We start from the raw sequence: 27,951 nt of genomic DNA on the forward strand, positions 1-27,951 counted from the left end.
ACTTGCACACGTCACTTTTTCCTCCTGCAATGCACCATTTGCTACCTCTTGTATTTTGTTGGCTCACGATTGTCACTTTTGTAATGCATTGTTTGCTATCTCTTGTATTTTGTTGGCTCACGATTGTCATTTTTGCTTCATTTAATGTAACGTTTGCTTTTGTTTTTTGCTCACTTGTAATGTTCTCATGTATCAGTTCTGTTCCTATCGTGAAGCGCTCTGACACCTTCAGGTAAAGTCCGCGCTATATAAAAATGCATAAATAAATAAATAAATAAATAAATAAATAAATACAAAGTGTAAACATACTAGAGGTCAATCATAGAACCAAAGGGACAGTGTTGGAGAAAAATGATAGTGGGTGATGGGTCTAGGAAAGCCTTGTGTGAAAGTGGAAGAGAATTTGATACAGGCAGCAGTAGGGCTATCAGATTTCTGGAGAGAACATTTCCTCGTAGTTACCCAAAAATACACTCAGCTTATGAATTTACATCCAAATCTTGTTGGAGAAAATAGCCACCCAGTGAGATGTTCAGCCCTCAACCTCAAAAGCTGAACACAGTGGGAAGATAGGTATAGCAACATGGTTGGTCAGGTCACTTCATGTTGCAAATTTGTTAGCTCTTCTAATTGTTATCACTGTATCCTGGAGAGAAGGTACTGCATATGGCTCCATGTATAATTGTCAAAATGTGCACAGATCTTTACTCTAGTCTGATTACATATGGCCTCAAGGTAGTTGTAGATGTTGCGCATGAGCACGCTCTCAAAAATTCAGACTTTGGTGCTTCCACTGTTCAGTGAAGAACATTTCCAGGGCAGTCACAGTGCAAGATCTGATGATGCACACCTGCCCACCCACACAAGTATGCTCACACACGCGTGTACATTAGGAGATTACACTTCCTTTACCTACACACAATCCTTATGCCATATGCAGCAGCACTGACGGCAATGCTGACAGAAGACAAGGCGGAGAGAGGAAAAGGCAAAGCAGAGAAAGGTGAAGTTGATGTGTATCACAGTTGGGATAGAAGGAGGAGGGTTAGGCAGAGAGAGGGAATGAATAGAAAGGGAAGATAGTGCACATGAGAGAGAAGGCAGTGAAGAGATGAAGGCTGGATTGGAAAGATAGAGGAGGATGGGGCAGCGTAAGAGGAATGGGAGGACAAACAATAATGGTGAGGTGGAAATAGGAGGGTTTTGGAGAGGGCGAGGTGTCTGATGGACACTGAGGGCATAGCAAGGTGTTGTAAGAGAGGGGGTGATGTGGAAAGAGAAGGGTGAGGAGGAAAAAGAGGGTGAGGCAAAGAGATAGTGAAGGCCATGGCAAGCATTAATGCGGATGAGGTGGAGAGCAAGAGGTTGAGGCAGATAAAGAGGAGGGTGAGAGAGGAGAACAAAGGTCTGGTGATCGGTTCAAAAAGATGTGACTATTAAAGTCACTTGTTGTCATGGAAGATACCAAGTGAAGGATACAATGCAGGTAGCACCTGCAACTCTGTTAACATGTGCATAGGTTAATTGCCATGACCTAGAAAGGGGGAAATAAATGCACACATACTTCATACATAGCCATGTGGCAGATGTGTACTTGGAAGACAATAACATTACCAACACTGGCCAAACCATTGAGATTCCAATCAGAAAAGCACATATGAAAAAGCAGACATGTTCTGCAAAAGTAACAGGCATGCAAGAGTTTGATTGACTACCCAAACATATTTTACGTCATAGCTACTCATCACAGATGTGACACATTTCAAACACACAGCTCTAATAATACTTAAAAGCATTAACATGTGGACATTGCTCAAAGCAACTTGACCTGATCACCATGCCAGATGGTACATAAACAAAAGTTTGCCACAATTTGAACATTCAATACATGTTCACCTATGATACAACAACCCATGTCCTAGGCCACTTCATAATGTATATCAAGGTGCAACTCGTGTCAACAATGATAATGTATCAGCTTGCACCATATACATTAAAAACATGTTACTATCATCCACTTTAAATAGTTAAGTGGCTATCTACTAACATGTGTGGAAAAAGTAGGAGGACAGATTTGAAGCATTTTTGTTTTTATTTAAAAAAAAAATCTAGGTCAAAAGGAAAAAGGCCAATGGCCAGTCCAATTACATACTTGTGCATTAGCACACAGCTATGCTACAACAGTTTCCGTTAAGATCACGGCCATGGAACCATCAACAGGAAAGGGGCATCCAATTGGCAGTCCAGACACCTTGGAGTCATTGGGGTGGGGTGTTCTTTGGTTGGGAGAGGCTGGGATCAGTCAGGGAAGGATCATTTTGAGTTGAGGCTGGGTGTGGTATGTGGGTGGGAGAGCTGATCTCAGTATTGGGTGGTGTGGTTACTGGGAAAAGTCCTTTAGGGTGAAGCCTGAATCCCGCTGTGCCTTCACAGCGCCAGCAACAGAACAAATGCGTCTTTAGCACGCAATTGTTTTGCATGCATCGTTACAATGATGTGTTTTAGGGGGGTGCAATGGTGGAGTGGTGTTGGAATTAAAGTCCAACACCTTCCCTACTGTTGGGCGGACTGGAGATGGAATAGTAATAAAACTATTCAAATATCCAGCGCCCCTCAATGCAGGCTGTTAAAACGACATGCGTGCAGAACAAATGTATGCTAAAGACGCATTCTTTCAAATGCTAGAATTCCAAAGGCATGCATGAAAAATGAATGGGGAATTCCATCATACAATCATAGATACCAGCTTGGGAGTGGGCATATCATGATTGGGATGGCTGGGTCGGATAATTTGGGGGATCTTGTATCCCTTCAGCGTACTGATTGTATTAGAAAGGGTGGGTACTTTCTTTGTGGGCCGAAAAACTAGGTTATGTAGGGGAAGAGGATCTTTTTGGGGGGTGGTGGGCCAGATTATGGTTGTTTCCTTTTCCCCTTCATGCGTTTGGGGTGAGGTGGTTTTGAGGTACCATAGAGGCCTGCTTTGGTGGTTGTGATGTTGAGGGGTATGGTAGGGAGGCAATCCTGACTTTTTGGATTTGGGTTGGGGTGCATGAGTTGTAGGAAAGGTCAAGGGCACACATGGTAAGAGTCTTCTGATTCTGGGGAGGAGGAATGGCAGGGGCTTTGGTTTTAGAGGTAAATGGAAGTAAGGTCCAAGATGTGGATGTGTGTGTATTGTGTGTCTATTTCTGAGTATGTGATGTATATTTTGTGCTGTGATGTGGCTTTTGTTTAGAAGTGTTTGAAGTATTTTTGGCTAGTATTGTGGATGTGGCATCTGTGTGTGTTGACAAAGAGACTGCACGTTGTAGTAGGTGTGGTGTCTGTCTGGCTTACGGGGTTTGTGCCTGTGACTGGTGTTGTGGATGCAACCTCTGTGTGTGTTGAGAAAGAGTCTGTGGCTGTTGTAGTAGATGTAGTGTGTCTGGCTGATGGGGGTTGTGCCTGTGGCTGGTGTTGTGGATGTGCTCTGTGTGTGTGTGTGTAGTAGTGGAAGTGGTGGAGAGTGTGGTGACTGCATGATGAGTAAGTGTGCTTGTTTTTGGTAACTTATGTTTGTCCTTGTGTATGATGTGTGTGACAGTTGATGTGCTTGTGTTTGCTTTGCACAGCTGGGGAATAGCGATAGTGGTTGGGCAAGGGGCAGGAGGTGGGCCAGAAAAATGGGAATTTTGGAAGGCTGCGGTGAGTTTGGTAGCCAAGGCCAGAAACGATCTCTGTCAGCCAGACATGTCAGCGTGCATTCCTTCCAGGTATGACAGCATCATGTTTTGATGGGATGTCTGCACCTGGAGGGTATTCAACACTGCTGTCTGACCAACATATATCTGCTTCTGAAGGTCAACAGCCTCCACACTCAGGGCAGTAGGGGAGACAGAAGCAGGGGATAAGGTGCCTGGGGTGAAGGACACTCTTCCCTGCTTAGGGGAGCGGGGCTTGATGGTTGGGGAGCAGCACGGAGAATGGAGATGATAGGGGGGTGGAGGATACTGATGTGGCAGACGGAGGTCAAGGCAAGTACACCACCACCATTGGGGATGTCCACTGGAGCTAGATGAAGATGTTGATGAGTCACCCAGTAGCTCCTCTGTAACGCTTGCACCATCATTCAGGCCACTGGCTCCCTCTGTGTCACTTGGTAGTACGGTGCCACTGTGACTAGCTGCGTCCCCTCCTGCATTGCCCCTGTCTCCTTCCCTGCCATGGGTTGAGGCTGAAACAAGAAGATAAAATTGATTTCATAAACAGCCTGACCACACTACACAAATATTTCATTACACATCACATCACACTTTAGTTGCTAATGAAGAGTGTTTAACTATAAATACTTGGCTCCAACAGTTCCATTAGGATATAGATAAATGTATTTTGAGGTGTGCACAGACCCAAAATATGTTGCCCTCACCACTGTCTCCTACAACTGCAGATGTGGGCACATACATTTCCCACCCACATTAGCAAACTAATTTGGATAAACCTGTATGCCTAGGTCTTTATCTCATACCAATCGTAAGAAATGTCATTTACAGGAATGCAGCTATATAACCCAAGGGCCTCATTTATGAAGTTTGTGCGTAGGGCAGTGGTGCAAGGAATCTTGTTGTGTTGCCCTGTGTCAAGTAAAAAGGGCAGGTATGCACTGTATCAATGTGATACCTCTCATTCCAGTAATTTTCCCCTGCTCTGACCTTCAATGGGCTACCATATGCCAACACAGGCACCCTTGCATCATGGTGCAAGGGTGCTTGTGTTGCGTGACTGCATGCAGGGAGGTACACCTTCCAGCACAAAATCAATCAAGTGAGCCACTCTCCTCTTTCTATTTGTGATGCAAAATGCAGCCCGTATAGAAACAGGAAGGCACTAGGAGACCTGATTTTTTTTTCCTTTTGCGCCTCCCTATAGCCACCTCAGGGGTACCTTTAGATTCTGACGCATTTCCAGGTTTATGATGTCTGCTAAATATGAGAATGCTTCAGGTGCCATGGTTGTTGTGTGGGAACCGTCAAAAAACAATCAGAGAGAGAGAGGGTGAGAGACACTCTTAGTCCCCCGGGTTAGTTTGTACAAAACACAAGACGAGTGTCATATGCAAGGTGTCTCTATAGAGAAACACAGAGGCAAAAACTGTAAAGAAAGACTATAGAAAGATACCCCCTTGTTGACACATTGAAAACCTTCAAGGGTGTTATGGGAAGCCCTCACTCACCAACCTGGTTGGTGACATGCTTCATCATCGGGCCCACCAGGAGAAGCCGAGTGCCTCCCTGGTGTGCTACAACGCCAGATTACTGCGGAGCTGGATTTTGTGACAGTGATGTGAAAAGTGATGTTAAAAATGTCCAATACTGTACCAACGAAAATGATTTATTTACTGGTCAATTTGGACATGGTTAAAAAGATTATGTGTGGAAAAAACTACACCAATTATGATGGGAGTTTTCACTTAAAGTGGGGTCAACATGTTTCTGCCCTTTATAGGTGTAAGTAATACGTGGGCACTCGTCAGGACCGTGTAGCGTGTACCTTGGCGGTGTGGGCGCGCTAAAGCCCACCTTAACCAAAGGAAGTGAAAGTTAAAAATTGTGCTATGTGTAAAAAGGTGCAAAACAAAACACAAACCACAAGCTGTGGGATTTACCTCCACTCAGAGGAACCTGTATAGTCTGGAAAAGCAAGAAAGACAAACATACATGTAGGACAAACCATATAATTAATGTTTGATATTTAATGGTTGTCAGGACAGTCTTTGTGTTTAAAATGCTATAGCTTGGTCTAGAGATAGACCTGGTGCCATAAAGCTATTTTAGTGCCAGAAGTGCTGTATGATTGCCACAGGGGCATTACAGGCGTGTGGACATGCACTATGGTGAAAGAAATACAGGCCGTAGGACAGAGCGGCTATATTACAGCACTCGTGGATAGCGATCAACTGACCAATGATTTTGGACTGTAGTGCTAACTCCTACACGTTGTAGGGTGACACACAAGTGAAGGATTGAAAGATCTCACTTGTGTAGTAAAAGATCCACGCCCCATGGGTCTCGGGAGGGGGGTGGAGGTGAAAATGGCACACCCTGTATATAAGAATAAAGGAGAGAAAAGCCTCGTAAATTTGCGCGGCTGACAGAGGTGACAGACAGGGAGATTACTTAGCTCAAAGTTATTGATGCGAGGAATCTTACGCCTGCAACGCCTGGCACACGCTTGGCACCTAGCTTCTCCTGCTCCGGACCCCGTGGATGTGGGTCTCGGCGCCGGGGACGGTGATATGGAGTGCCGGTGGGTGTCGGGGTGGGCGGGGTGATTGTGACCAATCGGAGGCCGTCCTCAGAGAGAGGGTTGGAGGGAGGGACCAGTCTCGGGCCGCTCTCAGAGCGAGGCTTGAGAAGCAAGCTCGCTCGTACTGGCTGCCTTCGGGGAGCCAGTACGACCCGGGCCGGTGTGAAAAAGAGGCTTGGTCCTTCATTCACTCGGGCATTCGGGTTGGCTCTGAATTGCCGGATAGTGGCTCGGGAGCCAGAGACTCATCTCCTAATTGGGAGATGAATCGGGGACAATATTAATTATTAATTGATACTGTCTATGGTGAAGGAAAATGGGGAATAAAAAGGAGGGGGATCAGACAACCCAGATTAGAGAGATTAGTTATGTGAAAGGACAAAAGCGAGGGGTTCGCTTAATGGGAAGCCTTGCTAGAGGCTGGTTGGAATAACTACAAAGTCTGGCACTGCTCGGGGCACAGAGATGGTGATGTACCCCAGTAAAATATATATTAATGAGTAATGCAGTTGATATTCAGCGTTTCAGCACTGTGGACCAAGGGATCTGATCATTGAGGCCATCAAGGTGTGTACCCAGTCTGTACACCCAGCGTTGTTCCTTTTTAAACAGTATGCTTGCAGTGTTGGTTGTTGATTTAATTTGCTCTTTGATGGTCCATCTCAGGTCGTTTGGTGTATGGTTGTGTTGGATGAAGTGCTCGCTTAGATTTGTGGTGACTTTGCGGCATCTGATATTACTGCGATGCTCGCAAATACGTTGTTTGACTTTGCGAGTCGTCATATCAACATACCTTTTCCCACATGTGCAGGTGATAAGGTATATGACGTTCATGGAATTGCAGTTGGTATGTTTTTTTTGGAACCATGTTTTCCCTGGTTCTAAGGAGAGTTCTTTTGTATGGGTCGTTAAGTGACAAACGCTGCAATTAGAACATGGGTAGTGCCCTACTATTGGAGGGAGGCCCCAGGTGTTAGTGATAGAACTCGAGATTGGATGGTTCAGTTTATCGATCTTGGGTCGTGTATTCACCAGGGTATCTTTGAGGCTGGTTGCTTTTTTGAAGGAATCTTTTCTGTTGCTTTTCTGTTGCTTCTAATTATACTCCAGGGTTTGTTTACAGATTTTTTCATCTGGTTTGAGAGGGTACTACAGGTCGTGACACATGTTAAAGGTATTTCCGTTGGTTCCTTGATGGTATCCTCTAAAAGGGCTTCGCGGGATTGATTTCTAGCCCGTTTGTTGCCCATCTCAAGTATCTCTGTCGGGTAGCCTCTTGCTTTAAGTTTCTGTGTTAAGTCTGCTGCCTGGCATTTGTAGTCACTGACATTGCTGTAGTTCCGGCATATCCTGAGGTACTGACCATAAGGAAGGTTCTCCCTCAGTGGTCTGGGATGGAAACTTGAAAATTCCAAGAGGTTATTTTTTGCTGTGTGCTTATAGTGTGTTTTTGTGGTCAAAGACGTGCCACTGACCATGATTTCCACATCCAAAAAGATGATTTCCTTTCTGCTGTAACTGTGTGTGAACTTGAGATAAGTATGCAAGGTGTTGATCCAGTCCAGAAACCGCTCCAAGGATGCTTGTGTATCCTTCCAGATTAGGAGGACGTCATCAATATATCTCCTCCATAATCCTATGGAGGAGAAAAAGGGGTTGTCAGTCAGTAAGATGTGTCTAGATTCAAAATCATAGACATACAACCCCGCTACGCTGGGAGCAAATGTGCTGCCCATCGAAGTTCCAGTTGTTTGCAAGTATAGTTTGCCCTTATGTTCGAAGTAGTTCTCTTTGAGAGCTATTGTCGCACACTGCAGTATAAAGGATTTTGGTGTTTGGTAATCCCAGACGATGGAGTCTAGAGCTGTGGCTAGAACTTTCAAGGTTTCGTCTTGGGGGATACTGGTATACAGGCTCTCGATATATCGAGTGTTACCAGGATAATCGAGTTGGCCTCAAAAGTGATCCCCTCGAGTAGTTGTAGCAAGTTTTTTATATCCTTGAGATAGGTGGTGCTGTTTTGTACCAAAGGCTTGAGATAATGGTCACAGAAAGTTGACAGGGGTTCCAGGAGGGATCCAATGCCTGACACTATGGGTCTTCCCGGTGGTGGAGTTTTGTTTTTGTGAGTTTTGGGTAGGGTATAGAAATATGGAATGGTTGTGCCACCTGCCATCAGAAAGGATGCCTCAATATTCGTTTTCTTCTGCTTCCTTTACTATGTTATGGGTCCGGGTTTTGAGTTCCGGGGTAGGGTCTTCCCTCAGGAGGGTATAGTTGGTTTCATTGCTGAGAAGATCCATACAGACTTTCTCATAGTCTGAGGTGCTCTGAATCACGATGCCACCCCCTTTATCTGCAGGTTTAATTGTAATTCCTCTATCATTTTTCAGATTCGTGAGGGCTTGGTATTCCGCGGCCGAGAAATTATTAAAGGGGGTTGTGTTGATAGAGCTTCTATATCTTTGAACACAGCCTGTTCGAAGGCTACAATCTCTGCTGGGATTGTATGTGGTGGTGGGTTGAATGTTGATTTCAGCCTCAGATTGGTATCAGATGTCGGAACCTCGTAGCTGGAGTCTTGTTTGGACTCAAAGAAAGCCTTTAGTTTTAACTTTCTGAAAAACTCCGCTAACTCACAATGGAGTTTGAATTTGTCTGGTCTGGCAGTAGGTGCAAAACCCAGGCCTCGTTCTAGAACCTTTGATTCCATGGTGGTTAGAGTTTTGTCTGAGAGATTGGTTATCAGACTCCCTGGGCACTTGTGCCCGGTGTCGGGGTTTTGCTCCTGGTATGATTCCCTACTGGGTCCTCTTTTTCCCATGTGACATGTTGGTTGCCTTGTCAGTTGCCTCTTCTCCTGCCCCTGCCCCTGCCGCCTCTCTCTAAAAAAGGCATCTGGTGTTGGTTTTGGGGAAATTGGGGTTGCATATAGGGATTCCAACCCATCATGTGGAAGGGTGGTGGTTGCTGGAAGAATACTGGGGGCTGACCATTGCCTGGTGTCCCAAATGTGGGCCATCTTTGTTGCGGGTTATAATAGTTGGGTCTGCCCCTGCCTCCTCTGCGACCCTTTTGTTTTTGGCTTTGGTTGCTGGATGTGCTGCTATTGGAGGAGTTGCTATCCGAATCCACAGTATTATTGAGATCTTTGCGTGGAGCAGTGTAATCCGGATCTGAATAGGGATATATTTTCTTGTACTCAAATCTCTTTAGGTCTTTCTGGAATTTTGTTACTTTGGACTGCATTAGAGAGTCTTTGTACTCAGCTAGTTCTTTGTTTATCTCGTCCAGTTTTTTTCTTATAGCCTGTTATCGTGGTTTTAAAGTGAGCCTCTGTCTTTTGGATCTCTATCATTAGGGCTTATGAAAGCCTCAAGGCTGTCTTGATGATTAAGACCAGCCAGTCTCGAGTGCAATGCCATGCTATCATGGCCCATTCCTTCCGGAATGTTGCGTCATTCAGAAATATTCTGGGGGCATTGGTGACCAGCAAACCCCTAGGTGCCGTGTTTGTAGTCAGGTATTGTTTTAGTATGGTCCCATTTAGGATTGTCCTTATCCGCTCTCTTTTTTGTTCCGTGAGTTGTTCCCATTCAGAGGTATGGGAATAAGCATGGGCGAATTTTGCGGATCTCGCGTTCGCGAATTTTGCGGATTTGCGGATTCCCAATCCGCAAAATCCGCGAATTCCCGCGAATTTGCGGATTTTTTTTTTTGTGTTCGCCCGTGTTTCTGCCAGTTCGCGAGGGTTTTTACAATTTCGCAATTTGCGAACTTACCTGTCGGGTCGCAAGTTTTGCGAACTTGTTGTTTCTATGTGTCCAGCCTGTTTGGGACACTCTTCTTCATCACTGCCACTCTCTGTCACCACTGCCACTCTCTGACTACTCATGCCACCCTCTGGCCCACCCATGCCACCCTCTGTTTCATCACCACACCCTCTGGTTGTCCAGTGTACATTATTTTCGGCAAAGCAAAGCACACCTTCCCTGCCTCAAGTGACCTGAATTAATTTGGGGCTGATTAATGTGTCACAGAATATTTTTTTAGCTGGCACCTGCTTCCTTAGTGCGCCCTGATTAGTGATCTTTTGCACTTGCTAAGTGCTTTCATTGTTGCAAAATTAATAACAACACCTGCCCTGCCCCAACTGACAATAATGAATTAGGGGCTGATTAATGGATTTTAACTTCCAGCCTGGCTCCTGCTTGTCTCCCTTAGCTGTAATTCAGGACCTTTGTGGCATATGTGTAACTATTCTGAGGTTCAGAGCAGGGTCACATAATAGTTTCAACTGGCAACTGAACTCTGGAGGGGCCCCTCAGGAAGCACTACAGGAAATGGCTACTAATGATGAGCCTGAACTTTTGAACCTGGTAAGTAGTTACTTTCAGTTTTGCTAAGAGCGTATTTCTGCAATTTTGCACTTATTCGCGGGGCGCAAACTCACGCGAACAGTGCGAGCAGTGCGAGCAAAATCCGCTGCTCGCGGATTTGCGGATTTTGCGGGAGATTCGCGAATCTCGCGGATTGCGAATTTCCCGAAAATCCGCAAAATCCGCGAGCGGAACGGATTTTCCGCCCATGCTTATATGGGAAATAGCTTGGGATATTACAGGATCTGCAAAAATATTGGGATCCGCTAGTAATTCATCCACTTCCGCATCAGAAAAAGTGGGCCCAACATTTGCCATTTTTGTGAAAGCTAAGAGGTTCACACCGGGAAAAGATATCTCAGTGTTGACCTAGATTTGGAACTCTCACAGCTGTACGCTGCTAAATGTAAAAAACAGCAACAGCAAAACCTGTGGAACGCCCTTTTCACGCACTTGCCTGCGTTATCTGGCCACATATTTTTAAGACCATAAAAAGCCACGTAAAGTAGCTTTTTGTGGCTTCGTAAATATGCTGTAGAACATTGCGCCACCAACATTTTAAAAACATGACATTCCGGCGGGACAAAACTGTAGGTATAGCCTCATTAAAGAGGCCCCTAATGTACACATTGTAATGAGGACCTAAATTAATCTCAAGCTCAGAATTCTGTGACAAAATGCATGTAAACAAGTTGGGTCCCTGCTATAGAGAAGTGGTAGGATCTTCAGAGAAACTAAATGTAAATCAATGTGAACTGCACATCATACACTTTTGGCATTTCACATGTGGCTATTGATATCAGGTTGCAAGCTAGATGATGCCATTGATGGACATTTCAGAGTATGCTACATAGTGACAAAATGTAGCGAAGGAGATACACATTAGACCTGGCATGAATGTACACACTACAGTTATTCACATTGACACATACACATTCTACAACCCAGGGAATAATGTTGAGATTTGTGAGCACTATGTCGACCTAGTCTTTAGCATGTGTGGAGCTGTGGTACATATGGCAGTGGAAGTTAGGGTCTCACACATTGCTACAAGGTAGCTACAACTCTTAGGCATTAATGTATTGTTAACCACATTTTGCCACTCTAGATTGCCCTCTTGACAAATAAGGTTGGTGCTCAGTATCAACATATACACTGTCTTCATGTCACATGCCATAAGTGAGCGGTCCAACATCAAGATACTCACATTAGTGTTGTCAGCAAGATGCCAAGCACAAGGCTGATAATTGTTCTTTCTGGGATCCACTTAAAGAATTCCTACCAACTAGGATGTAGTAAATGTCTGCATATGGTCAGACATGTTGTATTACTATTTTGAACTGGCATTTCGAACTTCAGTTTGCTAAATCATGCTGACTTGTAAAGTATCTTTAACTAACTACATGGTCCAACATCCACAAATACACATGAAAATACACCCTCCTTGAGTGAAAAATGAGTATATCTTACCTGAAAATGGCACACAGCAGCCTGTAAGTGAAAAATAAATCATGGTAATGTATGACATCACACTGAGGAAAAATACTCAACCCCTCCAAGCTACTGTTGTGCTTGCCACTGCACATCAAGGTTAGGGAATGCCATCGCCAGTATGCAGGCCATTAGGGGAGGTCATGTTTCGGGAAGCCCATTTTTTGCTGGTGGAGGACAGCCCAGCTTGACCAGGTGATTTTCTTTGTCTATCTTCTCAGGTCCTCGCACCTCTTCTTGAAGTGAACCCTGCACCCACGAGCTCCCCCCACAGACAGTACCCTTCGGCGATGGCTTTCTACATTTTCACCTTTAGATGTGCCTTGACCTGTATGGTTGCAAAAAATGTAGATTCTGAGAGACCAAGCCACTTTTTAAGTCATCAGCTATGGTGATACAGAGCTACAACACAGCTAACATTAGCAATGGAAAATATTGGATACATCACATCTTTGATTTACATATACTAACCTACTGATAACACTTTCCTTTTAAGTATAACACTCATTCTGTGTACTACCATCAATCTAGTATTTGTATAAAGGCACCACAGCCCCGACATCACATATCCTTGCCCGTCTACACATGTGTCCATGCAAATCATTAAACATTATTGAAATAGACTAATGTGATCTCCAGAAGCCGACACTTACATAGCTCCTAAGAACGGACACCTGTACAGTGTAGATACATGTTTACAGACACATGTGGTAAAAATGGAAATAGCCACATTGCACTTAGTTGATTGCATTTTTAGGTTTGCTAAAATGACAACGGACAATCCATGCACGTGTATTTAAATATAAGGCTGTTCAACAATGGACATGCCGATTCCTGAAATGGCCCTATGACAAACTGTTCATGTGTCTGTGTGCACATAAATGTCGACAAGGATTACACTGTATATCATATTCAACAAGGTGTTTTTTGGCGCAACATCAACATGGCAGTGTAAATGCTGCACTTTTGCACTACCTCCCACCGGTGGAGATGTTGTTTAAAACTACAAAGACAAATTCGCAAGCTCCCTGCTTTAAAGGCATATTTGAAATGTACATTTTTACAGTATGTTTGTAGGTACAACCTTCTGTCAATTTTAATTGGAAGCATGTATGAGTCAAGGGCCTGTACTGAAGCGATGTTTATCATGGAGCCCATTTGTAACATCACCAGTAGTCTCACATGTGTATGCATCTTCTATGCATAAATAGTATATAGAAGGTGGTGCTGTACTCACCTACTCCTCTGGTGTGCCATAGAATTCGGCTGTACAGGTGTACAGGAGAAGGACCCCTTCTACCAGTTTTTCAAGCTCCTCTGGGGTGAAAGGAGGGGCCCTCTTGCCTATACACCATGATATGTTGGTTCCCAGAGATGGCAAGCAGCAGCGACAATTGTTCATGGATTTTTCGCGCGGTGTCTTGAGGCAAGTTTGAAATGTTAGTATCAGCAAGCTTCATATCTAGAACACAGACAGTGTTTACTGTAGACAGTCCTGTACATTGGTGCGTAGCGGCTGCATTTTACAACTCCAACCAATAATTGTTACTGCATTGTTCGGACATTCCTACCGCATGTTTCAAATCAGCCAGCGGAGAATGATTGGGTATATCCTATACATGCATCCCCTCATGCGGTCTGCGATGTCGGCCATGGCATAACATCTGAACAACACAGCAGTCACATTTTACTACTTGAACCAATGAATGTAACTGCATTGTTCGGACACGCATACCACGCTGTTCGAATATGCAGAGGTTACATGTCCTGTAATGTTGACATTTCTTCTCCATTGTCCTTGTTGACATGTGTAAAACTGTTTACTGCATTCCAAATAAAAAAAAAAACTTTTATGTACGTAGTGAGTGGCACAGGTGGAAAATGTTGAAGGTATCTTGGTGTGATACATCACTTTTTCTAATATATTACTTACAGCATCCTTTAATGAAATTAGTCAGTATTTCATTTTCATGATGTGAACAGCTGCATAGGTGGTAAATTGTGACTCATTGTGATTTCACATCTTATGTGTCACTATCTGATTTTACTTGGAATTTGTAAGTTCCATTCATGTCTCTTCATTCCACATATAGGTTCCATGACAGAGGTAGCAGACGACAGCCTGCAGAATACCAACCTTTCCCAGACCTCAAGACTATGCAAGAAAGAGATGTTATCATGAAGTACTGTCTTGATACTAAGGCAATAGATCATCTATGTGAAGAGATGGAACCAGATTTAGGTGCTAATCAAATCGATCTCATTGCTCTGACACCAAAGGTAAAAGTAATGACAACACTGCATTTTTTTGCTATAGTTACTTTCAGTATACCATGGCCGCATCGGGAGGTATGTCACAACCTATGTTTAGTCTATGCTATGTGATGTACTTGCAGTCATGTTGAAACACATGGACAGCTATATACAGTTTCCAAGGCGTCAGGATTTGCCTAATGTGAAGGTAGACTTTTATGGATTTGCTCAGTTTCCACAAGTCATTGGATCAATAGATGGCACACAAGTTGGCTTGGTGGCACCACAAGGCAATAAATAGGTGTATAGGAACCAGAAGCACACATGTTCTATCAACATGCAAGTGGTTTTATTGTGTTTTTATCTAGGAACCTGAATCAATATTGCTATACTTTGCCCTTGTATGGCTATAATCAATAATATCCCTATAATGGCATAAGAATCAGGTCCATATTTCAGTAAATCGCCCTTGCAGTCCAAGGCACAGCAAAGCCACTTCCTTAGATTCCTAGAAAGCACAACAAGTTCTTTCAACACACCAAACCTCCATCAACCTGGGAAATCCCCACTTGCTTTGTTTTGATTTGTAATAGAACTCCTGCGAGCACTGTAAGAACGGCCAGTTCTTAGTGACATCTTTATTGACGTCTTATGTCCAAACCTTACGTCAAACTCAGCACCTTTCAGGTATATATATATATACCAACGTTGCCTTAAGCAAACACACAGTGGTGGTTTTGGAGCAGAGCAGCTAATCTACTTGCCGAGAGCCCAGCTGATGCGAGAGCCCACGGACGCTGACCCTCCTCTTTGACGTGCTGAGAAAGACGCTGTCTTTTCTCCTGCCGAGAAAATCCAGCTCCGGCGTTTCCAGCCTACCCTTGCGGGTGACTGGGATATCGAGTCCTGAGAGAGAGATACCAGACCTCCTACATTCTATTCCCAAGGTACAGTGCTGACTAAACCCTTAGAGAGAATTCTTGAATCAGATTCTTGGCAAAACCTACTTAACTTAAACTTACTTACTTACTCCTTCCCATGTATTAGGCTTAGGTCAGGTACACCGGGGCAGGTGTATTTTAGAAGCACCAGTTGAGCACGTTAGCCTATGTATATATGTATGTATATATTTTATCCATTTTAAAGTGTCTTATGGCTAAGAAACCATATCAATGCTTTTACAGTATTATTTTATAATACTCCTTTTACTGTACGTACTTTACTTTATATTAAGTATTGCAATTGTGGCAATTCATTTCTCTTGCATGAGAAGGAAGACTGCTCAATGAATAATACCTTTTATTGAAAACGCCTGTCTCTCTATTCTCTGCACTCTGGTGAAACTAAGTACGCACATCTGACTGAGTGAAATAGCTGTCTATTGTTTTCACACAACTCTAGAGATTTACTCTTATTCTGAGGGAGCAAAGTTGTCATGTTTTTGCGGTTGTCGGAAGCTGAATCCCTTCTTGTCTGAGCCAGGGAAGCTGGCCCCTTCCTATTCATTCAGGAAAGTTTCCAGTGACCTCCGAGCTATCTGGCGCAAACCTAAATTAGGTATAACATAGTCAGTAGAGACCTAGAAGACCTCAGTCCTACGTCTACACTGCTGTTTATGTTATTCCAATGCGTAGAGCCTATAGGAAAATTAGGAACTACACTACAGTTTGTTTAGCTGATTTGTATATATCACATGTCTGTGCCAGATTCCCCAGTTTTGCATGACTCATTCATACTGTGTAACAGCAACGTACCACAACGTATGTCACGACTACTACGGGAGAGAGCCTGGCTTGTTGATGAGAATGACGTGCAAGCGTTTGTGTGTGTAGGTGATGCCATGTCACATGATGAGGTAATGTGGTTTGAGATTGATGACACTACTGTGTGTCTTCCATCTAGGTGATTCAGCATATCCCAACCGGCCATGGTTACTGACACCACTGAGAAACCCAATAACAACATGAGAGGTCAAGTTCAATGATGCACATGGAAGATAGGCAGGCAGAGGAGAGGACTTTTGGACTCCTGACGGCCATGTACTTATTCCTGGAAAAGACTGGGAGGCCCTCCTCTACACACCCAGGAAGTTCTATGAGATCACTGTTGAATGCTGTATGCTCCACAACCTTGCTCTGAAACACAACATCCCTCTCATTTAAGAGGAAGGAGAGCAGCATGAGCCATCATTTGAGGATCCAGATATACACAATAAAGATAAAAATGGTGAAGAGGGAGGAATTGACATCCGTCAGTTGGTTATCAGCATCCTCTTCTCATGAGTGTAAGTATGATGTGTCTTGTAATTACTTATCCTATTATAGTGACAGCAGGTGTGGTGATGTCATGATAGTGGTGCTGGGTAAATATCTGGTATGTACTATTATTGATCACTATGTGCACGTGATGTTTGTGGAGCTCACTCGTGACAACTCTTGACTTGAAATAAGTCATTTGGTGCATCTTAATTATGATGAGATAGTGTATTCTAGACAAATGCTCTGTTTGGTTGTAAAGGCATGGATCAAACATATATTTACCTGTCTTAGGTGCCCTCAAAATGTAATCCTCTACTGGGCATTTCTGAGTTATAACATCTGCAAATATGGTAGGCTGTTCCAAAGTAACAAGAGTACACGGATGTTTCCTTGAGATGCTTGCCACAGACTGATGACAAATATACTTATAGCAATTCCTACTTGCACTGTGTTTGAATGGAAGTTTAATAAATCCATTGTGCCTTTTTAGAATTTTGTGTTGCCTATATTGCCAAAAGTGTGTCAACATGTACTCCACAAGATTGGGGTAGTGTGACCTGAACATGGGTTTCTCGCTTCGCAATAGCCAAGTCATCTATGTGTATAGACTGGATGTAGCTTAAAAGGTCAATGATAATTGTAAGACACAGTGCATGTGGGACACCACTGATAATTTATGGTGAGACATAGTTCCAGATGATGCTAACCAGATTATGATGTGACTTGTGCTGATGGACAAGCATTTGTGATGTTCCTACTTTTATTAGTCCCCACTGATGTTTAATTCCCAGTGTGAGTAATACCCTATGTCCCGAGCTGTTGACATTACCTAACAGATATTTGGTTAAATGTGGTAGTATTGTGAGATGTATCACCTCCTACCGGTTTGTCCAGGTCTCAACATGAGCATTGTTCTGTATGACACTAGTAATTTCACACGTTCATGTTTATGGATTAATGATAGGCATGATCTGTGTTAAATATTTAGAAATCATAACAGAACTTTACAACGACCCAAGCACTTGTGTATTTGTGTTTCTGTGTGACTCATGTGGACATAATGGAAACTCCACATGTTGTTACTAACACAAACTGATATTAGACAGATTTGGAAATACATATGTGGGCATTCAGTTCCTTGCTAGAAATTAAATGAAGGCACATAAGCATGATGCATTGTGAACTGTGATTTTATGTTTGTGTTCAAAGTGATATATTAAGAGTAAGAGGACGTGATTAACGCAGTGAAGGTAGCAGAGTGGTGTTGGTTAATGAAATTAAAGTGTTAGGAGCCACACAGTCTCCAGGCCCAAGTCCAAGTAAACTCCTCAAATCCATAATGCTCTTGTGGAATGTGAGAGTTAAAATAAGTTAAAGCTGTGGGACATCAAGTGGGACATCAGGTGTGAATACTCTTTGGGGCAACGGTTGGGGCATTTCCATCTGATTCACCAGAAGATTTACGCAGATGACCTGGACCACAATGGAGTTGGGGGAATCTGCTGCTACAGGGGTCTGAGGACTCCTCTTCAGTCTGGGCGTCACTTCATGTGGCAGCCACAGACGTGGTTAGGCGAGATGTTGTTCCAATCGAAGTGACAGATGTTGGTGGGTAAGCCCTGCTGAGTGTTGTACTTATCTCCCTCAGCATCCCAATAAGCTCAACAATGTGGTTGTTTTGTGGCTCAAATGGCTGATCTATGTGCCTCTGTAGCTGCTTAATCTCTCAGAGGTGCCCACCTATCTGGCCCATTACTCCTTGGTTGTCGTCATAAATGCCAAGGAGTTTCTCAAGATTGGCAGTGGACTCACTTTGCTGGCCTCTGTAACCCTCCCACCTCCCCTACTCCCACATACTTGTTTCCTTGACAAAGCTTGCACTCTATCACTGCGTCCTACATCCTCACTGGGAGAGTTGGTGATTCTCTCCTCCTCAAAATGGACTGGGAGTCAGGAGATGTTTTGGGCTGTGCTAGGTTCACTGGTTGTTGGGGCAGGGCTCAGCACAGGTGGAACTGCTGGGGTGAAAGTCGTGGCCATGCTAAGAGTCACTGCTGCTGTCTTCCCAGGCCTAGCAGATGGGTCAGCTAGGTTCTCCTCATCCATTCCTTCCAGAAATCCAGCGTCACTGATGGCTTGATTGTGGGGTTGAGACGGGGTCTGTGTAGTTTCTTGACTCTGGGAAGTTGAACCAGATCCACCTGTTGATGACAATGTCTGAAATGTTAGACTGAAATTGTAAATTGGCTAGCTAACATCTTCAAAGACACAATGATTTTGAGATTGTAGTGTACATTGAGTGTGTGGAATTCCATTGCTCATCTATCTATTGACACATTACTCATAAATAGCTGACAAGAGGTTCAGGACAAATAGCAGTGTGTCATTGGGTTTGTTGTTTTGGACAAGAGGGCCTGCTGGGAGATGTAGTGAGCTGAGCTGCCCTGACCCACCCACCTCCCCCTTTGTGCACTGGCTACCTGCATGTGAGTTGGAGTTGAGCTACTAGATGGCTGAGAGTTGGGTCTGGAAGGAGATGACTGGCTCATTAGGTTTGTTGTTTTGGACAAGCGGGCTTGCTGGGAGATGTAATGAGTTTAGTTGGTCTGACACACCCACCTCTCCCTTTGTGCACTGGCTACCTGTGCGTGAGATGGAGTTGAGCTACAAGATGGCTGAGAGTTGGGTCTGCAGGGAGGTGACTGGCTCATTGAGTTTGCTGTTTTGGACAAGAGGGCCTGCTGGGAGATGTAGTGAGTTAATTTGCCCTGACTCAACCCCCCACCATGAACAGTTGCATATTACAATTAAAATGGCTGTGATGAGTGCATTTACAGGGTATACATTGTGGTAAGTTGTTTTAATGTTACTTACCAGTCTCCAATCCCTCAGTTATTCCAATCAAGCCCACAGACTGAAGGATGGCATGCACCTTTTCCTCCCAGGAAGTTGCAAAGGTGGCCCATGAGGACAACTGCTGGTCTTGACGGCCGTGAGTTAGTGCCTGGAGGACAGTTTCTTTACTTGCATCTTAAGGTCATGCCAACTCTTTCTGATGTCCTCCTTAGTACGTACAGTGCTCACCACAGCCTTCACCTTGTTGACAATCTTGTCCCACATAGCATTTATCTAGTTTGGAAAGTTTTTGAGACTTGTGTTCCAAAGATTTGTGGCTCCACTCTGATGATTTCATCAAACATCACACCCAACTCAGTGTCAAAAAGTCATGGGTTTCTCACAGGTGACATTTTGGAAGTTAACAAGAAAGGTGGGTGATTGGAAAAAAAGGCTACTGTAAACAAAAATGTAAATGGTGATTAAATTGTTAAAAGTGTGTGGAGTATATGTGGAAATAGAGTAGAAGCTTGAAAGGATCTTGAGTTTGCCTGGCAGTTGGTGTACAGGACAGCAAAGGACCATGGTCTGTGATAAGGTGTGCTTTTGAAAGAGATTTGTAACAGGTAAAAGACATCAGCTGTAATTGAGTTTGAATCATCCAATGAAAAAGCTTTGTGTGCACTGTCGTTCATGGGCAGAGCTTTGGGACCGCCTTGATCCATGACAGGTATTCTTCAACCACAGTGCACCATGCCAGGACATTTGGGAGCTCAAATTACATGATTTGCAATGCAACACGATTCATGAAGGATAGCTTCCGGCTGCCGGGTTCCATACTGAGGGCTTTACGACTGCCAGACTTCAAGCGGAACATTTTTCAACCTCTGCAGTTATAAAAGACACCTGCCTGTATTGTAATGAAGTGTTGTTTAGCTCCCGGCCTTGGCAGTTGGACTTGATCCGGGGCCACTACGATTGGGTTGTCTGTCCGTCCGGTATCGTAATGAGTGCCTTGGTATTTTTTTGTAGCCTAATTTTGCTCTGCAAGCATAATAAAACAATGGGCAGATTTCCCTATGTCACAGAGTAGTGTCACTCACCCCTAGGCACATGTTTAATAGATTGTATTAGGATACTGACTTCTAAATGTATTAAAGTGGGACCAAAGTACACCCACATGCCTCCAAACTCTCAACTCCTGAATAGTTCCTTTAGTGCAGTGGCTGAAAGTTGCCCATCCTCATTTGATAGCCTATGGGCCAGAACAGCACATTTACCCATTAAGTTGGTTTAATTGTAAAAGGCTAGCACAAGCCAAAAGACCTCAAATAACATTCAAAAATTGCACATCACCCTATTCATAATACTTTGCTCTTGTTATTACTGTGTTTGGTGTATTATGCTCACAATTAAAGTATTTGATGAATTTTCATACATATATCTAATGTAACCCACACCCCCACCAGGCACAGATTTCTCATCAATAACTTCATTGCAAATGTTGCAGTGATATTATCAATGATATAAACATACATAGCAGAGAAAAATAATTCAACACATTGTTAAATTCATAGCAAATGGACGACGCAAGATGTCCTTTTTTTTGCTTATAATGATTCTTTTATTCAACATCTTCTTATCATTGTTGTGACAGTTCAGTACAGCCAAAATGTTTCAACCAACATTTGAGCTTCCTCTGGGCCAGAAACAAACAAAATATGCAGTTTCTAGAAATCCATAGTTTCTCCCATTTAGTTCTACGTCTGTGGTATAGACTTATTGTCAGTTAGACTCCAAATTAAAAAATCTTCAGTGATTCCATTAAGTATGTAAATTGAATACGAAGTGGCGCGTACTTACTGTGTGTACAAAATCAGGGGCATATTATCAAGGGGGTTTATCTCCGCTTTTTTGGTTTTAAAAGCCAAGAAACCGGAGATAAAATTATCTCCCTATTACCTAGCTGTCGCTAACACCAGTTAGCGACAGCTAATAGGAGATAGCGACCATCTTGGGCCTTGCTTTGCATGTCAGTGAAATTTATCACTAATGACATGCAAAGTGGGCGTGCCAAGATGTTAGAGACTGGAAACAGTCGCTAACATCGCTATCTCCTATTACCAACTTTTGGAGATATTCGCGCTAAGCGCGAATATCTCCAAAAGCTAACACCTGCCCTGAGCAGTTCTTAGCCATGTTATCCAATGGGAGGTGGATAACATGGCTAAGAGCATTAGCTCGCTAATGCATGAATATCGCTGACTTTTCAGCGATATTCATGCATTTCGGCTGATTTTTATCGCTTAGGAGATAAACCTTGATAATAGCAAGGCTCCTAAGCGATAAAAATCGCCGCAGCTCAGCGATAAAAATATTGACGCTAAGCCAACATAGCGATAATTATCGCTAGTTGTTGGTAATATGCCCCTTAGTATGTTATTTTGTACACACCGTGTGTACAAAATACGCCACGTCTTAGCCAAACACTGGCATATGGACTGGGTCATGAGATGATTTGCGCTTGGACTACTTACTCGATTTACAAACAATGCCTGTTCCTATGCTTCTCATCAGTTTCCCGACAACAAAGTACTGTTTCGCTCCACTTTTATGGAACTATTTTTTGTAAGGTTTCGCATGTACAGTGCTTGCGCTGTGCTTATTTTTATTTTTAAAGTGCTGCCATTTCTGTCCAAAGGTTTTTGCCATCCGATCCACTGTCTTTAATTGGTTTAAGTGATTTCTGTTTGACTCAAGATATAAATGTTATTCTCTACACGCAACACATCGTTTTCCAAGCCTTGCTTTCAGCTCTTTGCTTTTTCAATCCTAGAAACACAGACTACCAGAAGATCATCGAAATGGTGTATGCTATCTTTGGCTCTACCGCCACCCCCTGGGCACAAGTAGTCATCACTTCAGTACTCGTATTGTTGTAGGGATTCACAAATCGGACGACGGTACTTCTTCCCCGACAGTTTTAATGGTGAGGTTAGGCAGTCCGTGTAATATTAGGATCCCTTAATACAGTGAAATAAGTATTGTATATTGATCCGACGGTGTTTGTGCCTCCTCTGTGCTCTTCCCCCCCTCCCCCCCCCCCCTCCGGTTACTTACCAACCCCTTCCCCAACAAAATTCCCAGTCCATGCCTTCCAGTAATAAATACATGTGCTAACAGAGGCAAGTTAATATATCTTGTGGGTGCTATAAAACTGCATAACATATGTTTTTATATTTTAAAAAGCCTCTTAATTTCATTGTGAAAAGCTTTGGTCGGGACGGTGGGCATGGGTTACACCAGCCAGTCCCGGATCACCCACCAGTAATACTATGGGCGAGGGGGTTTGCAGGTGCGCTGTACAAGCACCCATGTTATAAAACACAAGAAACACCCGTTAAAGCCCTGTCCTTGAAAAAATACATTACACATGCTTCATAACACAGCTGGTCCTTTCAGAGCCCGAGGCGGGTTGTCCTCTATTGGAGATGCAGATTCACGCCTAATCTTTTGTTCTTGGCTTTGTTCTTTGCTGGCGTCTTCCTCCTTGAACAGGAACTTACAGTAAGATAATGACCTTCTACTTCATCTGCATTTATCATTCCGTAACCTCAGTCTGTCAGTATGCAACGTATTTCACGAATGTGCCCATATGAGGCTATTAGTGGTGCAAGGTTGATGGTTTTGTGGTTGTTAGAGCTTCCCACTGTACACAGTGACACTTTTGTTAGCTTTACAAAAATATATCATTGTTTTGCTGATCGTAAATTTGTTATAGCACTTTTTGGAGTGTGCTGCATAGTCCTTTGATTCATCTTCATCTCAGCACTATACCCAAATATTTAGTTTGGGGAGTTTTGAAGATGCTTTTTCTGAAAAACCCTACCATAACTACCTCCAAATTGTATTGTCCACATATCCCACTGTCTATTGTATACTTATTTTGTATTTTGTTATTTTGTATTCTTATTTACTCCATATGTAGCACCTGTAAATGCTGCTGTACAAACTGTGTAAAGCGTTCTGATACCTACAGAGTTATTTAACTTATATTGCACATCTGCTCACCAACCTAAGACTTACCAAAAAGAAAAAAGTATTGTCAATCACATGGGCGAACCCTATATAAATGACAGCTACTTCTGAATTGCTTTAAGAGTGCATTGAGGCGCTGCCTCTGTGTTAATCTGCATATTGCTTCATATTACTTTTACTATTTATTAGTATGTGTGAGATCTCTGAAACCCTGCTTGCTACCCATGATTGGGTATAATTTACATACTTGTGCGACAAGGGAATTGTTAACATGGCACGTAGGTTTCATCTTGTCGCTACCTATGAACTACTTTAAGTTTGAATTTACTGGTTCTTTTCCCAGATCTCCGCTCAACTTCTCATGTTGGATCGGAGTGCCTGATCCGTTTTCTCCTTTGCATTATGCTACCTGTAGTTTTGCTTCTCTCTTGAAATTGCAGGGCAGCCAATGGTCGATTCCCTTGGCTACCAAAACCAGTGGAGCAAGAAGAATTTTTTGCCTTCCACAAATCAGCTTATCAATACTTACCCCCATCATGGGGACTACACACATTTCTTCTTGGCGCTATAGGTATTTTTAGCTTTGCTCAGTGCCCTCTCTACTTTACTCCATAACTGAGGAGTGAGGGGAATGATCTTTTTACATGGAAAAGACAGGAAGTTGCCCTGGCAGCCCATTTCCATTGGAGATCAGTAAGTGCAAAACTGAATAAATAGTTCACATCAAGGGCAGCCCTTTCACACCCAACATGCATTGCGCACCCACCCGAGTCGTACTGAGACCACCTGACTCATCTCAAGTCAACATATTCCGGGGGTTTTATAAAGCGCCAACATGTCAACTTGTTGTCAATACCAAGGGCTGGAGGGATAGGCAAAAGAGAAAGAGCTGGTAGAGTCCTGTGGTATCTCAGTTGTGACACCCCTGTGCAGTATCCCTGTATCGCTATCCAACTTGTACTAAATGGTGGCTGGCTTTCGCACTCCTCTGACCCTCCATTGATCAGAGAAACAGAGTACAATTCACACAGCCCCTGCAGTATTTTTCAGCTTGCTGTTACTATACAACACTGGGGGGTACTTTTATTTTTAATGACTCTCTTCCTCCCCACACATATACATTTGTGCACTAGCATTCATTCAATAATTACACCACGCGCTGTCAACATTACATTTCTTTTAATTACTCTCTTCTTCCACTTCATGCATAGTAATACATGCCTTGGCATTCATGCAATAAACACACCATTCATTTATAGGACTGGCGAGGCATCCTAACCTGGTCCCGGGATCTCGCATGCACATGAAATCGGTAACTTTGATAATTTTCATTAATAAAGATGTCTTTTCTTTAAGGATAGCTTGTAGGAGGAAGGTGACTCAACCAATACGTATTTCACCCATTTGCATTGCTACTTCTTTCCTCCATCACACTGTTTATGTGTTGCTTGACAACATGTAAAAAACATTGGCAAACCCAAAAGAGTTTGCATAGGCGAAACCGATTCGTATTGCCAATGCTTGTTTAGTTTAGGAATGGATGAGAAAAACCTTGTGATTATTTATAGATGGGAAGGATTTTTGGATTACAAAAACACCCTCCTCAAACCATCTCTGAAATGCCCACTCCATGCCGATGGTAATAAATATGTACCTTTAGTTGCATAAAAATCATTGCATGAGTGATTTCTTTTAAGAGTGTAAAACCAACTTCTTTTAATCCCAATAGTAATATTACACTGCTAAACAGGGTATATAGCTTTGTGAATCAAGACCCAGCCAGTTTAGAGATGTGACAAATGATTGTAGTTATACTGACAGCAACATTTTTGTTGACCAGTTCCAAAATTTCCTACAGTTATGGATTATGGGCACATACCTGAATTATTCTCCTTACAGCCATGCTTTTCTAACGTTATAAAAAATGGACGATCAGACGTGTCGTCAGATTTGGTAATCAGTCCCTCCTTCACTGACTCGAACCCACTGATGATCACCACGTTTGTCCAGCAGAACTGTAAGCTGAAGACATCTCCATATTTTTTCCTGAGCTGCAATAAAGAGAGCGAGGAAAAATTAGGAAAGGGCATTAGGGTCAGAACACAATAAATATTGGATGGTTCTATAGCATGTCCTTAGTTTTTGTTATGGTCGAAGAGGTGGTGATGTGTGTCACGAATACCGGTGCATATCTGTTGTGTTGCATTTTGCTGTTGTGGTGACGTGTTGTGTTTTTGTTGTGTTATAATAGGGTTGTTGTATTTGTCTTTTGTTGTTTTGTGCAATTCTGTTTCTGTTGTGTTGTTCTTACGGGTTGAGTTATGCAATTGTTTATTTTTTATTTTGAACTTTGTAATTACATTAGAGTTGGTTGCAAATGCTGCTACTATCCAGCCAAAAGCAACACATGACTTTAAAGTTCCAGCGACTACCAACTATTTCCCACTGTCTAAGGTAGCAAAATACCACCAGTCTGCTCAGACCAGTGGCAGAGAATTGTTTTACATGTGACAGATTCCAAGGTTAAGAAAAATGACCATTCTGTAAGCCAGAGCAGGACTTACAAAATGAATTAATTATTTTGGCCTTAGAGCTTGTATTCGCAGATCTGTTATGACTAACACGTTAGCTTGGGTCAACAAGACCAGCCTGCAATGCACCATGAATAAATCTGCTTCCTAAGGTACAAAAACTAGGACAACCGAGATGAACCAGCATAGCAGAAAGCTTGCATCGAGGGGAATCCGGCCCCCTCTGACATGCATCACGTCTGATGAACAATAAAGCAAAGTTACATTTATGTAATAGCTTGTACTTAACAGAGTCGCTGCAAGCTTCGAAATTATATCATATGAAAAATATTTCTCGAGCATTAAAAACAGAGGGCTGAACAAACAAGAAGTGCAGTGCAGCTGAGGTGCACAGGGGACAGCTAGAATACTAGAACTCCGACCTTTGTCAGCATCAAGAGAACAGCCTCACAAAGAAGTTAGGAGGATGAAAAGGAGTACTTGGGCCTTGGGACACTGATAAGAGCAAACACACATTGAAAATCAGGAAACAGTGTTCAACAGCCAATAGATACGAAGAAAAAGTAAGTGGCAAGCACACAAACCAATAAAAAGTAAGGGCAGGATGTAAGCCCCTTTTATTATTTATATCAAACACAATAGATTTCACAAGCACTGTGCAGGTTAAACCTAAAAATGAATAAGATCATGTAAGAAGAATAGAGAAGGCAGCATGGTCTTATTATGACAGGAAACCTCATCTAAAGGACCACTCATTTCCATGAGGAACTGATGTCCCATAATAGCTCTGATGTTGATAACACTTTCTCTTTACTAACCTATACAAGCATTTGAAAGACATGGATACTGCTAGGATGCGCATGAACCCTGCAAAGCAAATAGGCAAGGACAGTTAAAGCAGCAAGTTGTGCCATACCATACTGTTAAAACAGTTATGATATCAACTCCATTAAAGAAATTATTATGTGTGGTGGGAGAACAATGGAAGGGTTTGAGGTGCAGTTAGGAGTGAACTATATCAAGTCAAGTGGATTGTGGTACTACAGTTAGGGATTGTATTTCCCCGTTGAGTCAACCGAAATTATTTTTGCAGCACATAAATAGAGTCACCAGAAACATATCCTGAACATTTATGACATCCAACAGTTTGGATACCTGCAATATCACTAAAGAAAAACATTGTGCATCAAGGTAACTAACTTCAACCCAACCGTTTCAAATTCTGGGTAACCTCGTGCTGAGGTTCCTTAGTAAAACTTCTTAGTCCATTCCTGTTTCTTAATAGCCCTCTTTGAAATTATTATTTTTGTTACTTAATTTACACATCATCAGCCTGATTCATGAAAACCGAATTCTGCGAATTTTAAATTGCGATTGATAGCGAATCGCAATTTAGAATTCGCAGAACGGCATTCATCAAAATCTGCGATAAAATAAAGCAAATCGCAAGCGGCCACAAAAGGCGATAGCGATTTTTCAAAATCGCAGAAAAATCACTAATTCCATCCAAATCCGTGTAGGATTAGCGATCTCGCAATTTGCGAGATCGCAAAATGCGATCTCACAAATAGCGAGATCGCAAAGACGGGAAGTCCCATTTCAAACCCAGTGATGACATCACAGCCAGGAAGCAGGCAGTTCCCACCCCCATTCAGAACAGTGAGGCAGAGATCGAAGCTGCATCACACAGAGCACCTCTCAGAACACCTCCAGACCAGGAAATCTATTACATTTGAGACTGCAGCAATGGCAGAGGATGCAGCAGCAGGGCCCAGTGACACCGGGCGCAATCGCAAGCTGAATTTTTCTGAGCAGGAGTTGGAGCACCTAATAGATGGAGTGTGTGAAAACCACAAACAAAACAGGTGATGGATCCACACC

The 27,951-nt window shown here is 43.0% G+C and overlaps 1 protein-coding gene across 1 annotated transcript in view; it reads right to left on the reverse strand.

Moving 5' to 3' along the window:
- The window catches only part of LOC147748032 (cytochrome P450 2D15-like), a 252,763-nt gene that overhangs the window by 180,703 nt on the left and 44,109 nt on the right, over window positions 1-27,951 (reverse strand). Inside the window, exon 2 of the mRNA XM_086958052.1 lies at window positions 25,419-25,590. Within this exon, the coding sequence (XP_086814178.1) occupies window positions 25,419-25,590 (172 nt within the window). The remainder of the gene's footprint in view (window positions 1-25,418; window positions 25,591-27,951) is intronic.

This window comes from Lissotriton vulgaris, chromosome 1_1 (assembly GCF_964263255.1).
Source record: "Lissotriton vulgaris chromosome 1_1, aLisVul1.2, whole genome shotgun sequence".
NCBI classification, from domain to species: domain Eukaryota; kingdom Metazoa; phylum Chordata; class Amphibia; order Caudata; family Salamandridae; genus Lissotriton; species Lissotriton vulgaris.